The sequence below is a fragment of the Trichoplax adhaerens genome, genomic scaffold (assembly GCF_000150275.1).
Source record: "Trichoplax adhaerens TRIADscaffold_23 genomic scaffold, whole genome shotgun sequence".
In the NCBI taxonomy this organism is placed as follows: Eukaryota; Metazoa; Placozoa; class Uniplacotomia; order Trichoplacea; family Trichoplacidae; genus Trichoplax; species Trichoplax adhaerens.
This window is the reverse complement of record NW_002060964.1, coordinates 345950-363679: the sequence shown is the minus strand read 5'-3', so window position 1 is coordinate 363679 and position 17730 is coordinate 345950. Positions and strand designations below refer to the sequence as shown.

General features: G+C 34.9%; 2 protein-coding genes across 2 annotated transcripts; both read left to right on the top strand.

The window, feature by feature from the left end:
- Positions 1-2686: 2686 nt before the first annotated feature.
- On the top strand, positions 2687-4295 carry TRIADDRAFT_61341 (uncharacterized protein; the record flags this gene model as incomplete). The annotated part of the gene is made up of 2 exons (XM_002117322.1): positions 2687-2735; positions 3133-4295. The coding sequence occupies 2 exons, from the start codon at positions 2687-2689 to the stop codon at positions 4293-4295; spliced, it is 1212 nt and encodes a 403-aa protein (XP_002117358.1).
- Positions 4296-7704: 3409 nt separating this feature from the next.
- On the top strand, positions 7705-12217 carry TRIADDRAFT_61340 (uncharacterized protein; the record flags this gene model as incomplete). The annotated part of the gene is made up of 15 exons (XM_002117321.1): positions 7705-7845; positions 8676-8794; positions 9298-9363; positions 9603-9660; positions 9806-9883; positions 10043-10143; positions 10392-10488; positions 10630-10698; positions 10835-10924; positions 11026-11083; positions 11171-11289; positions 11370-11450; positions 11634-11680; positions 11856-11923; positions 12015-12217. The coding sequence occupies 15 exons, from the start codon at positions 7705-7707 to the stop codon at positions 12215-12217; spliced, it is 1395 nt and encodes a 464-aa protein (XP_002117357.1).
- Between the last annotated feature and the right edge of the window lie 5513 nt (positions 12218-17730).

Genomic DNA, 17730 nt, shown 5'->3' with positions numbered 1-17730 from the left:
TTTGCTCGCCATTTAATTATACTTTTTTTGTCTACTACTGTAATTATACACAATATACGCTTTTATATAAATTACTTTACTCTGTAGATGCGCCGATACTGCCCTCTTGAAGAAATGAAATGGCATCGATATTCTATGGAAGAATTCAAACTATTGCCATGGACACTATCAAAAATTTCTATGGTGAGACAACTTCTGGTATAAATATATAGATGACCCAAAATTGATCGAGAGGAAGTTTCTGTAGCTACTGGCGTGTAGTATAACCTTGAACATACGTAACGGTATTTAGAAGAGTAAAAATCGCAAATTAGCTCTAGCTACACCACTGAGTTATCAGCACAATACAATCGATTATACAGTATATTACAGTGGTGTAGGTATAATCCTAGACTAGTCCATGGAGCGCTGGATTCTTCGTCGAAAAAGTATCTAGTAGTCCATGACTAATTGTAGCTCCAATTGCAAAATGTTGAGTTACTCAATTTTCGTTAACTCATCATATACAGTAGAACAAGGTGGACGGCCCCCGTCCAGGCCCTGGAAGGTAAAAAGGAGGACGGCAGTAACGCGGGCGTATCGTATACTGTACAGTACTTATGATTCTTGCTACCAAGCTCAATCCAAGATTAGTACTGTACAGTATCGCTTAGTTTTACTGTATTGTACTGTACAGTACAGTACATTACACTACAATTGTACTGTATACGGTACAGTATACTGTACTGTATGTACTGTACAGTATTGCTGTATTGTACTGCACGGACTGGTCAAGGACTTCTCTTATTACAAGAAGTCGTTGGATTGGTACGATCGATGACTGCTAGCGCTTTGGCTCCAACGAAACATTACACCCCAAACGCCAGTTATGGCCCCACCAACAGCATACTGATGCCGATGTCATTCATCACTCAATTCTATTTCACATCGAAAGTTAAATAGACAAGCTATCGAGTATCATCGGCAATAAGAAATTCTTTTAATTCAATCTTATGTCACTCATTCTACTTTAATCACCTCCATGATCAGCCAATTCAGGTTATCAATCTAGAGCAATACAACGAAACGATCATTTGAGGTTGGGCTACAATTCAATCCCATCACCGATCACGCGTACCAGCAAACCAACTTGGTATTGCCATTGCGATCTGAAATCCTTGCATGAAGGTCTACAAGTATCAATTTCAATAGCATCAATCATTTCTTCATTAATGCGAAAACATAGATAAGAATATTGATCGGTCATCACCGTATGCTGATATCATTTCAATCGTTACCATGACTTGGAGACGTTCTGCAATTCCTAATACAGACGAATAATGATAGAATTCAACGGCTGTTGAGTAAATTAAATACTGTATTGCAATCCTTTTGATACTAGATTCCATATCATCTTGCTTTTTTTATCCTGTGTTGGTAAATTAAGATAGCAAAGTCTTTAATTAATACTAATACAACAGAAAACGAATGAAAATTAAAGTAACATTATTATATACTGGGGCATGTATCATTGCCATCATTATCAACGTTGCTGTTTTAATCGTCAATCTCCAAGACAACCATTCCAGAGAATTGACAGGTATTATAACACTATTTAGAAATTGTGCTTGAATATTTAAATGCTAGGTAGTAGTAATAAGTCTCCGGGTTTAAATCCATGACTTTATAAAAACATTGGGCATAAACAGTAATTTAGCAACAAAATCCCCTGTATTGCATTGCAACTTTGAATGATAATAATTCGAGATTGCTATACTTGTAATGCTATATGAAAATGGGATGATTCAGTTACTATCACTTGCAGTTGACATTCTAAGTTGCAAAATAGAAATGCAGGGAACCGGTTTTACTTAGCATTCTCGTATATTTGTGCATGGATGCTGCTATATTTATTACATGTAATAAACGTGCTGGGCGAACTTTGAAAGATGCTGAAATGATTTTTAGCTAATTATAGTAGTAATGTGTAGAATTGGAGACTTGCTCAGTTTTAGTAACTCAAATTTCGAGTAAGTAGATTGCAAATCTAAGGGGATACAAAACCCCATTCAATACACATGCACATCAGTGCTACCCTTAAGATATTGTAGAATATACTCATAGCAAGCTCTTCGTGTTACAAATACGCTAGAAATTTATGAAACCGAAGCATGAGTATACCAAAGTTGTGATACCGCTACTGTCTCAACTATCATGAAAATCGACTTCGAGATCCAGCAAAATCAATAATTCTAAATTTCAGTAAATACAACTAGTCCATTTTTGTATTCTATTGTCGCAGTTGGCCTCCAAAATAGAAGCAATGTTATCAAAATTAAGCTTATGCTCAATTAGATCTACAGATATAGTAGTGTTCAGCTCAGGCTTTCCAAAGGATATGAAACAGTTAATCCTTTTTTCTATAAATAGCTGGCGCAGCATTGTAATTAGCAGTTCTTCATTACTTTCCAGCGACAATTGTAGTATGATATTTTTTACTCCAATATACAGAGTTTTCGTAGTGCAATGATTACAACACCAAAATATAAACAACTTGGCTTGAAACGCGTTTAATGTAAAATAAAAATACCATTTGTGAGACTGTTTCCTATTATTTGAATAATTATAATTAATTTTCTTTACGCTCTCTTATCTAGAAGGCATCAACGCTGCCAGTGATTCAAAAATTCATTCCTGTGCATCTGATATGGACAAAGAGAGATCACTAGCTGCAGGTCATTTTCGAACCGAAAAAGGTTAGTGCAGAAATTAGAGTGTAGTGGTATGCGATGATGATAGTTTATTTTATTTTGGGTTCATATCGCGTCGGAGCAGTGTCAACGTATACAGCCATCGATATAACAGTATGTAAACTTGTTACAAGATAATTATCAATTCATGTACTGACAGATCCCAAGATTTCCAAATTTTTTACGTCTTATTCAATGATGAATGAAGAACTATTTACTCAACAAAGTATCTTATAAACGCTATGCTTTGTAAAATACGACACACCAACCACCACGTAACATTGCGAGCGCATGAATGCAGTAGATACAGCAGTTGTCAGTAACATCTTGGTCATAATAGCATTATCCTTTAGAGTTGATATCGACTACATTGAGCTGATTATATTTTGAACTATATTAATAGGGTTTTTAACCATTGGAATTCCTACTGTCACCAGACCGAAGGCGAACTATTTAGATAAGACTATACTGTCCATCATCAATAATACTAATGCTGATGAAAAGAAATCAATTGTAATTGTAATCTTTCTAGCGGACTTAGATCATAAAATTAAAGATATTACAAGAAAGCGTTTAACAACTCGATATAAATCATTTATGAAGAATGGGCTGATACAAATTATTCAAGCCCCTGCATCATATTATCCTCCTCTCGATAACTTGAAACGAAACTACGGCGATTCAGCTGAACGAGTGCGATGGCGCTCTAAGCAATGCATTGACTATGCCTTCTTATTTGAGTATTGCTCCGGTTTATCGAAATACTATTTACAACTTGAGGATGATGTCTTATCCTCAGAAGGTTTCGTTACAACCATTCGTGGTTACATCAATAATCAAGTAAAACCATGGAGCTCTATCCATTTCGCTAAATTAGGCTTTATCGGCAAGCTCTATAGGGATGATCATTTACTTAAATTAGCTGCATTCTTTAAAATGTTTTACGACGAGCAACCTATTGATTATTTAATAGGTTATTACAGTATTTTACGAATGTTGCCTAAGCCACTACTTCGTTTGCCTGCTTTATTCCAGCATATTGGAATGGAATCATCATTAAAAGGGAAGTTGCAACCATTACGTGAGATATCCTTCACTAGCAAGCGGATTTACCATGGTGATAATCCACCTGCAAAGATAACATCCACTTTTTTCTCATACGGAGGAGGAGAACCAAAACAGCCATATGATGCTAAGCCTGCATTTTTCTGGTGTAAGAAACCCCAGGCCGGTCACAATATGGTGATCTATTTCGATGCTGCAATTAATTTAACACGGGTTGTCATTGCAACTGGTGATCCATCTCGCCCAAATGATATCTTTGGTGATGCTTCAGTTCAAGTTAGCCATTCGCGTAATGATAAACTAAAAACATGCACGAACTGGATTACTATTGGAAAATTTGATAAGCATGGCTTGATGGATGTAAAGTACAATTTATTACGGGAGCATGTTAAAGTCAAGATTAAATGCTTACGAATTTACGTCAATAAAAGTCAACGAAACTGGGTTATTATTCGTGAAATTGCAGTCTGGAAGCATTTTCCACGTACTAACAACCATTAGTGCGTCAAAGATGGCGTATTAACGTAATGTTTACCTGCATAAACGATGATTGCGCTCAGGATCTTTTATGAAATCATACAATTAGTGAAGAAAGAACTATTTATCAACCTTACCGAAGATTATAATATAGATATTTTTTCTACAATATCTGAGTTTTGTTTGTGAAGCAAGTAGTAAATTGAGTTCACAAGAACGCTTTAAAATTATACCGTATTCATCGTATGCGTTCATTGTGGTGTAATTGTATGTGGTATATATATGTTATATATACAATATCGATAGGTGTCTGTTCTGTATCATATTATGTTATAAAATTTTTAAAATACATATCTTTAACAAGTGAGTTTCTGTCTTTAACGTGTTTTAACAGGATAACAATATTATACTGTGCTTAACTGAGGTATCAGTCAATAGAAACGGGTCCTTTGGATTTGTGGAAGAATTTTGAAGTTGTACATTGCTTTCTTACATCACTACCAAAGTACATAGGTAAATTTAAATTTGTAAATACTCCTCGTTGTATATTAGTGACATGACGTTCTTTCAATCTAAATTGATTAAAGACAAACAAATGTTAGACGAATTAGAGATTGATTTGTTCAATTTGAAGGCGATTGTATTTCTCTAGAACAGCAGCTTGCAATGCAATACTTCCATCCATGTCACTGTCTGTCTCTGTATGTCAACGTCCTTTTAGAAGACAGAACCTGACTGTACAATGTACATTGTACTACTGTATACTTGGTTATTTGTAGCTCAATTTATTCGAAAATTTTCCAAATTATTCCGTAACATTAATACACCAAAAATATTTGGCAATTTACCAACGTATTTCCTCTAAATAGCACTTTAAATATCAAACGACTTTCCATACACCCTGTACTATATATAGTGGCATAGTGACTCTATACAGTACATATAGTTCTTTAGTGTAGCGATCAATACGAGGTTAAGAAAGCCTCTGCCTACAGTATATAGTACCAATATTCCAATATTCATTCATTCATTACTAGTCGATCCTTGCTTGTTATACAGTACTTCGCGTGCTCTACTGTACCAGCTGTACTTATACCTTTTAAGTTATATTATGACTTATCAACGTTGAACGAAACCATGGACTACACCTTTACCAGATAGGACTTGTCAACTGATTGCTATGATTAAACGCGTCCCAACAGCATTTGTAATTGTATTGCAAAATTGTTATGTGCAGAACAGCGTAATATTGTAAAAGTTTCGAAATAGAAACTGATCCATGATGCACATTGGTATAGGATTGTCAGAGCGTTTGTACGTGAAAATATCACCGTGTATTCAGCCAGATGCCTTAAAATGACGAAACAAGTGTACAGACATAAAGTCATATAACAGCGTGTAAGGAATCACGATCACTTGGCAGCTTATATCCAAGTCAGCTGATACTATTGAGTGTACATAAAGGTGGCAAACAGATGTACATTGCACAATATCTTTTAGCTAGGGACTTTTCGATTCTTTTTTACTCAATTTTGACCTAAAATCGAAAATTCCCTGTTTTAACGGCAACGAAAAGTCTCTGAGTATTCAATTTGCTATAAGCAAGGACTGCTGGAAGAAATCTCGGTAGGTTTCCTTCTAGTATTCCATGGTTATCACTGTTGCTGGTTTATAACAGTTTTATTACTCGGTGCTGTACAGTGTACAGTGTACAGTGTAATAGCAGTTAATTACGGTTATTACGGTAATGAACGAACCAATCATAGAATCGCGTGATTTCCATTGGATGACGTACATGACACTCGACACGACTGGCGTACGGTTGACTGACTGCGAGTACAGTCACCGGTCGCTTCGGTGCACTTCTATAGTAGTGAACGAAAGGTAACGGATGTGATACTGTCGAAATGCTTGTTTTGACTGCAATTGTGACAGCCCTTACCCAAACATCTTGCCTAGCAGTTTTGACGCTTGACCCTAGTGTTGTCAACGGCTGCATAAAGTATACGACTCACTATGATAGGATTGGCCGTCTGACGTCAGCCACTGGTTGACGTCCAGCAGCGCTTCAACGCCTCCAACGAGTGACACTTGTCAGTAGATCGGCAAACTACTGTCTTCCGGCTCTCAACAAACAACGGTAGTCAGTGTGGAAATCCGGACCGGCAACAATTTCTTGGTGCAAAAGTGGTAAGAATAGCAATAAAGTAATGATTTTGCATGATTTTTACCCCTTCCATCGGAAGAATCATGTATAAAATGGTCTATTCCATGAGATTAGATCATTTATTGAATGGCGATGGAGGAAATACAACAGTGACCACTTTGTTTCGCAAAAGCGCTCGCTCAGTTAATTAAGCTAAACAACCGATTCACATGCTTTCTCTACTGATGTCATGGATGGCAATTTTCTAGTCCTTATTTTCCATGCCAGAATTGAAATAGCCGCTAATCAATAAAGTAGTAGCAAAGCTTTTGCAGCATCGTCATTTCATGATGAAATTTTCCCCAGCTTTACTGTCGTAGTATGATCTGGTGTTGCAACGTTCATGTTAACCCTTGTTAGTGCTAAAAATAACGGCATGGGTAGACGAGTACTTGTGTCATTCTCCAACAATTTCTTCTCTTCGTGATTGTAATATCGCACTAGACAGGTAGACAAAGTTCTTCCTATCTGTCTTCAACAATGTCATGGATAGTATTCATAGTCATATTTAGGCATAACTTTGAATGTTCAATCTCCACAGTTCATGTTAGCCCTTCTTAGTGCTGACCTCAAAACGACTTGAGAACACAGGTATGATTTTGGTGTTCCATCTCTAAAGTTCTTGTTAGCCCTTCTTAGTGTTGACTTTTAGACTAGTGCACAGTAGGCAACCCCAGCTAGCAAAAACCTGCTACTATACTGTACATCGTTAAAACTGCTCTACAGTAGCAGGTTTTTGCTAGCTGGGATGGTCTAGTGTACACTTTATCAGCAACTATTAAAAAAGAGAGTTACTCTTCCAAATTCCTGACCTTATTGTGTAAAGTTGATTTATTCCTTGCTCTTATGATATGATTGCTGTAGTACAGGTAAGAACAGTTTCGTATCTTTGTTGAACAAAGTCATACATAGTAAAGTATTCAAAGTATGCAGTACTGATTGCTATCTGATGAAGTAATTATTTTACGCCTTGTGAATGAGCTGCAACGACGACATGAATAAAAAGCCAATAAACTCTTTAATCGTCCGAAATTGAAGAAATCAACGCTCGCTGTGTGAACATACAATCATTGATACTGTGTGACTGTAGTATTCAACGGCGCTATTTATTAAATTATCCTAAAAATCTACAATAACTGTATTTTCGTATCCTCAATATCGATTACCTATTTCTATGCATCGATAGAATCTCTGCTGACGTAGACAACTGCTCGAAAATCAAAGAAAATGGTGTGCCAAACTGATGGCAAAGGCTGTGCTAATGATTTTGCCAAGGTATCGAACGGACGTAAGGCCAATAAATTTACCTGGCAAGAATTGGCAAAGTTAAACACTCATCAAAATGCTCATATAGCCATCCGAGGCAAGGTAAGAACTAAACATCATCAATCGTCCATGTATGTATTACGAGTCAATCTAGCTACTCTGTCAATTTGTTCTAAGCGTCTATTAATAATATTAATCAACATACGAACGTATAAGCTGTGAAAATCAACGCTAATTTTTCAACGACATAAACGCATGACGTACCCGTACAATCTAGTGTAACATCCTCTGCAGATGGCCTACAGTATAACGAACCGATCTCCTTCTGTTTTTCACTATATTTATATTTATTGAACGGTATGGAAAGTTTTCCAAAGTTATTTCAAACCCTTACAGAATAAAAGTCATGGCCCTCATTGTCTGAGTAAAATTTTTTTGAATATATATTAAATTATATGCAGAATTGAATAACTTAACAGCAAAAGGTACCCTTTCAGCCTTTCCTCTCGTTTTTCAGTTATACTTATTACGTAAGCTCTATTTGCACATTGTAGTGCATCAATAAATGATTGGCCAAATTGTAAAGAGTAGCCTATTAATCGGGCGTAAGAGTACAGTATTTAAGCACAACTTGACGAAAGGAAAATTGACCTTAGTTTGATCTCCAATAGACAAATAGATTTCCTTGATGTAGAACAAGTAGAAATCTTATTAGTAATGTATACATACTGTAAAAGATACTTTAACTACTTGATTCTAAGTATCATTTGGTACTACTTGCAATTATATTTTATATTATGGCTCTAGATTTCTTCTGATAATTGCGAAAAGTTACCGCTGTATCACCATAGTATTGAATACGTAGAATCATGCTTTTAGCCAAGACAAGTCATGTTATAAGGCGATAACTTTTCTCCTAATTGGTATGTTAGGTTTATGACGTTCATGAATTTGCTAATCGTCATCCTGGTGGTATGGAGCAAATTCTCTTTGGCGCTGGGCGTGATTGTACTCAGCTATTTGAAAGTTATCATTCATCAAGCACATACAAGTAAGATTATGAACTAACGAGTTCCATCTTTTTTAACATCTCAACTACGCGTATAATTCAATACCAGATCGTCGTCACACGTATGTGCTGTACTAGTGGACAGTCTGTCAGACTCCTCACCGTTATAGTTCATTGCAGTAATCGTTTTAATAGGATGATATTGAAACTAAGTTTTAAAGTTAGCATAGGATGACATACGCGTAAATGCTTTTTAAATTGATGATAGTAGAAAGATGTTATGATTTAATTATAAAAATTGCCACCCTAAACTTTTATGAGTATTGCTTAAATATAATGTATTAGCCAGTTTTGTGGGGTGTTAATTGCATATCCTGCTCGCATTTATTGTACTATTAGTTGAGTAGTTTTCATAGTGTTCACAATGAATATCCTATCGGAAGACCCTTTAACAAGTTTCTTAACTGTAAAAGACGTACGCATTATGTCGTTTGCTATTCCTTTCTATGTATACTATTAAAATAAATATTCATTTCTTAATGTAGGCTGTTGGAGAAATTTTATGTAGGAGATCTCATCAGCAATGAATTGCCTGTATTCCCAGAGCCGAGGTACAGCGTTTACTTTAGCCGATTATGCCGTGATTGCATTTGTCTACCATTTGTTAACCCCTGTATAATAGCCAGTTTGTATATTCTCTCTGGTTATTAACTTACTTTGCTTTTTTTCTACTTGACGCTGCATTCTTATGTCTATAGCTTAACTTGATAGTTTTACCGTAAACAGGGCCTTGAAAATGGCAAGAAATTCTCTACTATTAACAATCTCTTGTTCATTGTCTTTCTTATAGCAAATTTAATAGAACTGTCAAAGAGAGGGTCAACAAATATTTTAAGGACAACAATATTGTAGGTTTTGAAGACAGATAGTGTTTTCCTTACACAAATACAATATTTTACAATATTTTACTTACTAGTCCATTCATGGATAGTTGATGCAAGATATTTTTATTTTGTAAAAACGATCTCAATTTTATATTATCTTTAATTTTAGAATCCAAAATATTCCCTCGCTATGTTTATGGTTTACTTTCTAGTTTTGACCATGATCTTTTCCTCTTATTTAGCGATGGTACGGACCTGTAATATGTATAGATACAGTATTGACATTTTGTTAAAGTTTAAAGTCTTGATACTTAGCCAGTCGTATCCTTGTAAATTCTTTCATTGAATGTATGCTTATAACTCTATTGTTCTAACGGTAGGCTTATGTTGATATTTTATCCTACAGTTACTACTTTTCCCTAATAATTTATGGGTTATGATTCCGTTAGCTGCATTTCATGGATTTTGGGGTGCATTAAGTGAATTAACGATTTTGCATGATTCAAGGTAGGAATGAGTTGAAATTACGCAAGAAACGTATACATTATGTACAGTATGTATAGTATATATTACTGTCATTACGACTGCAAGCAGTAATTGACCGATTTATAAATCTTGTAACGGTTAATGCTGTATTTATGACTATTGAAAGGAGGTATTTGCTGCTAAATTAACGATAGAATTTCCTAACCTTAAAGCATTTGCACCTCATTCGGTTAGTAGTCAATTGTTACTACTTTGTATTTCCTTACTAGCCACTTTGCAGTTACTAACAACCCCCGTGTGTGGATTCTGAACCAGCTATTGAATAGCTGTTACAATGGAAATTCTGGATTTGTTTGGACGTATCAGGTGAGCTAGTTGGAAAGAATGACAAAAGTTGACATACTCTACTTGTAACTGCGATCAAAGATATAGCTATTAATAAATGATATGACATTTTTATTAGCTAACATAAATCACTTTATTCCAAATGTTTGTTTAATATTGCAGCACGTGATGGGACATCATCCCTACACTAACATCGATGGTGCTGATCCTGATATAGTCACTTCTGATAAGGTTAATCTTAATATATCAAAATATGATGCAATACTAGGCGCCAATTGCTACTTCGTAACTGTAATAACTTAGATACTTTATTAGACATATGGTTAATAGTTACGAATGAGTAACGATTGCGTTTGAATACTTGTAGCCCGCTGATATTAGACGGATAAAAACATCCCAAAGTTGGGTCTCTCGCTATTTCTATCAGCATATCTACGTTCCAGTACTTTATGCATTTGTAAGTATGTCCAAGAACAAAGACCATAGCAATGTTGTTGCTACTCGGTGTACAATATTGATTACTTAAGAGAATTAATTAGCCGCATCTTTATTTTCTAGCTTGCGGTGAAGACTAGGTTACAAGATATCTCGATTGTCTTTGTCGACAAAATGAATGGTTAGTTCTAATGGAGAAACTTGATTTGTTGAAAGTAGTGATTAAAATTGACTATACTCTTATCTTAAAAATAAATTACTACCATAGGTCATATTAGGCTAAATCCAATGTCTACGTCTCAGTTTATTATCTTTTGGACTGGCAAAATTGCGTTTTGCGCTATGCGCTTTGTAATTCCTTTATACTTCATGTCATTAACCAACACTGTAAGATATTCAATCATGCCAAATCTGATATCAATGTCATCACAGTAGTTTGATTTAATGGTACTAATTTCATTGCTTAGATCATAATGAATGTAGTTTGCGACAGTGCTCTAAGCTACTGGTTGGCGTTAACATTCCAGGCTTCCCATGTTGTTAGTGAGGTTAGCATAACTACTACTACAAAATTATCGTTACTTTATTAAAAATTCTGCCTAGAGCATATGAGCCAACAACTTTAGTCTGTACCTCAAGAAGCATCGTACTGTGTAAAGTTCAATTTAGAAACGTTGTTAACCATAATTACCGATTGTCTTAAATACTTGAAAAATCCCTTATTTGATTAGGTTGAATGGCCAACTCCCGATAAGAATAACAAAATCGATGGAGATTGGTAAGGATTACTAAATTTAAAGATTACAAAGTAACCCTTATTATGATTATTACCATGAAAGTATTATTTATGATAGCCATGATAGTAATAGTCTATTTTGATGCATTCTACTTGTCAAATGGCTTAAATAAGCACCAGTTATCTTAGTGCACCATATCACTGTTGTATTTCTTAGGGCGGAATTACAATGTCGTACTACTCAAGACTATGCAACAACTAATTTTATCTGGAATATTGCTACAGGTTGTAATTGTATATATATATACACTGTTTAACTTCGTTACTTGAAAATAGTTGGTCATAGATGCCTAACTTATTTATCACTTTATTACAGGACATCTAAACCATCAAACAGCTCATCATTTGTTTCCTGGAGTTATTCAGTATCACTATTCAAAGATAACTCCTATCGTTCAACAGACATGTAAGGAATTTGGAATCAATTATCATTACAAGGACACATTTACAGAAGGAATTGGAGCTCATGTCAATCATTTAAAACGATTGGGCCAAGAAGATATCAAGAAGACACAATAAGTCAATGGTATTTTTCTGCTTGCAATCCTGTCCTTGATGATTAACACTCTCTACTTTTGTAGTACCAGTTATATTACTACGATTTCTAAGTTGCTAAGCTATCTACTTGGAAATCTTGATTACTTCAAATCAAAGCATCAATAAGAACTTTTTGTAGAATACATTTAAAGCTTGAAAGGAGACATCTGTACAGTAATTGTATGATGTAGCTTACTAAGCACATTCCTACCAATATCGTATTTTAAAAATTAATTATTTTAAACACTTTAGTTAATTAAGAATACTACGTTCTTCATATGTAGCTATCATTTGACTAAACAAATGAAATGTGCTTGTTACTTGGTGTTAGTTTTCGTGTTAGCTTAAATTCGTCTAGAAGAATATCATATTCTCAACGGGGATGATTTCGAAGGATTGATTTGAGTAGATCATATTTTATAATGTACTGTAATTTGTTATTTTGCCACATATATCGAAGAAAGTGCAATTTATAACTTGACGCATAGCTATGATACGATATGGTCATATAAAAACAAGGTAACTAAAAGCTTGATATTTGTATTACTGTGGATCTTTGCATGAAATTTTATGCCATTATAATAGCTATTAAGGAAACGCAGATTGCATTTGATGTAGTAGATAATTTCTTACGATCTACTGCACATACAGTACTTGATAGAAAAGAATTGTAAAGTAACGTTATGGTCAGTGCAATTCCTTCTTTATAGCGAAATATGGTATTTTATACAATTCAATCTATGACGAGTAGTCCTGCTACGACAACATATTGCAATCATTCTGCAGCTTCTAGCTAGTCTGTTTATCGGATTTGTCTGTTGATTTGTCTACAATGAAGCAAAAAAGAGTAAAGTGTAACTTTTCTAGGAAAGGCCTAGAGTTAAATTTACCATCATATTCATACGCGTATGTTAGCATGCTGCCGCGAGTAGAATTGAAGTTCAAGCAGGAGATATTCATTGCTGTACAGTATAAGGTATAAAGTTACTGAACCTCTGTTAAATGAGCACATTATCGTAAACCGTCAGTAAAGCGACGGGAGTTTGCACTAGTATTATCTAAAACGCAATGCTATTAATTTGTACTCTTCCATCATTCTTTAATCTACCGCGGCAGTTGTTGAACATGAATAGACAACTGTAAGACAGTGTATTATTGTATTCTAAGTTGATGATATATTTAGTAATGTCTACCGTAGGTGTTGTGTTCAACATGTGATAGATATTCTCGTTAGAGGCTTAAGTATTAAATATAGCTAGCTTAGTAACTGTAATCCTTTTGAAGAGGAGCGCTACAGTGCTCACACTAGAGCTTCACATGAAAGGTGTAAACTATCCTGTATTTGAGATGCTAATACTGAAGTGTGTAGTAAGTAAGGTGCTAAGACTGTAAACGCGGAAAAGTATATAAGCGAGTAGTTAGTATAGCAAGATAGTTCTTTCTCGTTAGAGGTCCTCAGCTAATCAATTACGTTGTATCTTCGTAAAGGAGGTTTTGTTCAATAAATCTTAATTTTCTAAAGTTTTGAAGATTCTTGATCTATCAACCTCACAACATAGTTCCGTTGTATATTTATATTGGCTAACTCTGATTCCATCACTTATCCTATATAGTTGTATAATTTAGCGATGTCAACTACGCGTTGGACTTACGTCATCACCTAGAACAACTTGATTGAGTAGTTCTCTAAAATATTACTTCCAAGAATTGTTTTACGCCTTTATGAAAATTATTGCGCTGAGCTATTGTAAGTTGCTAAGATGCTACAGTATATTGGAAGATGACAGAGCCAACATGATCTGCAAATATATCATCTCAACAAGAAAAGCGATGAGATTTATATTTAGGAAGGCAAATGTGGCAGGTTGTTGGTAGGTAGTTTAAATTCCTTGTTGCAAATCATAGTAAGCAATGTAAGGCTTTATGATAGCAGTGATGTAAACATGAAAAGGATTCCAAAGCGAAAGATTGATGCCACTAAGGAAACAACACTTAACTCATAGTAAAGATTTATACTTAAGAAGGCAGGAAGTATTAGCTGTAGCAGTAAGCTATTTCAAAATTTCAATCATGTCGGTCCCATATCCCTAATCCTAACCCTAACACACATTCATCAATCAGGTCTAGCTGCAGCAGTAACCCATTTCAAAATTTCAATCATATCAGTCCATATCTTGACTATAAGTGATCTCTAATGATGGAAGCAATAGCTTTTACTGTTCACTAAATAATCATTAATTCGATGTTAATGCTGTTAAATTCAATTAACGAATATATATGATAATACGTTATGACTTTCATTCAAATAAAGCTCTACTATTACAGTAGAAAAGATTACTCATAATTATTGGTATTCACTGAATAAACAAGATGAGATACGTAACCGATTAAATATTATTTAAAGGTAATTGGCCGGAATTGGAAATAATTTGAACATCGCAAAACATTGTGAAATGGAGATGTCGATCAAGGTGAAAACAAAGCCATTATTCAGTACTGATCTACTTTGTAACTGGTTATGTTTCGAAGAGTAGAAAAATAACTCCACATATAATGCCCATTTTTAACGATTGATATTTCCGCCTCGGTAAACTAGGCGGAAGTTAACTAATAAAGAAGAACACTGCTGAATATCAATTAAGGGTAAGGTTACGGGAATATCGAAATCGAGATAGACTAGAAGACTAATACGATAAGAATTCTTTATCTTCGACATTTGGTTGAGTTACTTGAGAAGCAGCAGGGTAGAAAAGTAATTATAGAATACAAGCAATTACTGGAGTTAAAAATATTATAATAGACTTATTCGTTGATAGCTCAGTTTACAAGAAGACTGCACTTGGTGATGACAGTATGCTTCAACTTTCCCAACGATGGTAAAAATGCAATGATAATGTATAGGCTAGCCCAATGAATTACTTAACCCCTAGAGCAACAGCATGGATCGAAATTACATTTCCTACCGAGTATTGATTGATAGACCTAATTGCGGGCCATTTATCAATCATGGTGTAGTAATTATTGATCAAGGCTCTGGCATAGGTATAGTCCAGGCTAAAATCAAGATTCTATTTTAAATTATTAAGCAAAAGTAAATGTTGTTCTGTAATTTATAATGAGTTGCGTAATTCAGAAGAAACCACACCTCCCTTACTGGCACCATCTCTACCTTTCTCACTTATTCCAAGGACTACTAGAGGAAGACATAGGTTATTAGTAGTCCTCGTTTATTCATGATCTATGGTATTGAATATAATTGCTCTGTACTGTGTAATAGATTAATCACTTTCTACTCTCATTTCATACAATTTAGAATAGCTAATGAGTCAAGACTTTCAAAGGCTAAAATAAATCAATATTCCTTTCTTGACTCACATTTTATGGCAATTTGAACAGACTCGACCGTCCATTTTTAAGCTTCTAATGAATCCATATTTTACTCGTTACATTTAAATAAAGAGACAGCTCGATTGTTACTACTTTTCCATTCTTCAATTTGAACTGAATTAGCATTGGTCTCAATTAGCCTCATTTTATCGGCCGTTCTTTAATGATAATCATAATATTATAATAAAAAGCAACTCCCAAGATTTCTATTTATCCATGTAGTCAATTCCGAATGAATCAACACTGCTCTACTTTACTCTTGAAATCAAAACAAGACTCACTACCCCATTTATCCACTTTGAAGCTTCAAATAAATACAAGCGGCCTTTGTTAATCCCACTCTACTCTTGAGATGAAATGAGACTTAGATAGCACTTTTCATCTACTTTTGAGCTCCAAAATAAATCCAAGTTGCTCTTAATAATCTCATCTTGTTCTGTCTATAAAAACAGGCTCTACTATAGTTCTTATCCATACGAGTATACTAAACTGCAAATGAATTAAGACTACCGGTATTTCTTACGGTATTAGCCCGACTTTATCCATCGACTAAAATAAAAACTGGATGAAATGAATCAACATGCCTCTTGTTAGCCCCATCTTACTCTTCCATAAAACGAGACTAAACTGTCTATGTAGAAAATTGATCGTACCCTTGTAATGCTTTAATAGGCTCATGGTTGCCATTTATAAATAAGATGACAAGAATTTCCCCTCAATACTTCTAGTCTAGCTACGCCTCTATCTCGTGTAGCCTGTTGCGCTAAATTAGTCCATAAATGATAAAGGCCTTTCAAATATAGTTTTAATCATCAACGCGAGAAGAAGATAATTAGTACATCTACGGTGGCAATGGAGTCCTTTTATGAGATTCTTTTGATTGATAAAGCTATTGTTTATTGATGAATTCTCCATGATCGAGCTGAATACATCAGTTGTAATCAAGAAGCGATTAAAGCCAGAATTTATGGCACAATAATGATTCTTAAGGTGTTGCCGTATTTGTTTTCTACACTATTGGTGTATCCAACTTGCATCCCGTCTTTAAGATGACGATTCTGGGCGAAAATGGGCAAGACTAGACTGTACGAGTAATTGATTCCATCATCGTCCACTGGTAGCCTCATATTGCTAAAATCCAAGCTAAATTTTCCTGATATTGGGAGTTTTATTTCATCAAAGTAGTCAAGGATTATTCCTGATTAGCCTGAGAATACTGTCATTCAAGGTAATGGATTCAGGTTAAGCGATGGCACGTCTTCCCTTCGACTGTAACCAGTCCTGCCACGATAATGCATCTGTTGACAGTGAATTGGAATTTCAATGATCATTTTCCAAGAATTAAAGAATATAAAAGATGACTAAGGCCATTATAAAGCCAATTATCCCACTTCTATCCAGTTATTTGCATGTCAATAGGAGTGCACTCTTTCTATTACCATTATCAAGTTCCTTTCACTACTGCAACATATTCTTATTCTTTTAGCATGACAAAGACCGTTCTAAAATTGACGACGACAAAATAATAAGCTATGTAACCAATTGATTTTCTCGCCTACTTCCTTATTGGTAATCAATTAGACTAAAACTTTATCGAATCTAGGCAACATCCATCGAGTAGTAAAATGGACAGTCTATTCGGTGTGGATACAACCCATTTTTGCCCTGTCAAACTATTCATAAGATGTATCCATATAAATAGCGCTATTGTTATGAATTGGAATAAAAAGTGTCTATTTATGAATCGTTGCGAGCTTATTTTCCTGCTGTTGACAGTCATCGACCTTCCGGGTTCCACTAAATTACAAAACGGTAAGCATCCCATCTTGTCATACCAATGCTATGCCCATCATATTGATGTCTATTTCCACTCATCAATCATCGCTGTAGGCCATAATTGTATTCTCTATCAGCAGATTGTAATTTGATATTGCCTAAATAACTTGTTGCATCCATTGCCAGTATTCCAACAAGACGATCCTTGGCGATTGACGGAAACCAATTAATTCTCTTTCTATCCTTATTTTAGTGTTGATTTAATCTAATATTGATTCCTTATACCTCTTATAAGCTTTCCAACTTCACCCCATCGGAATATCAACGAAATC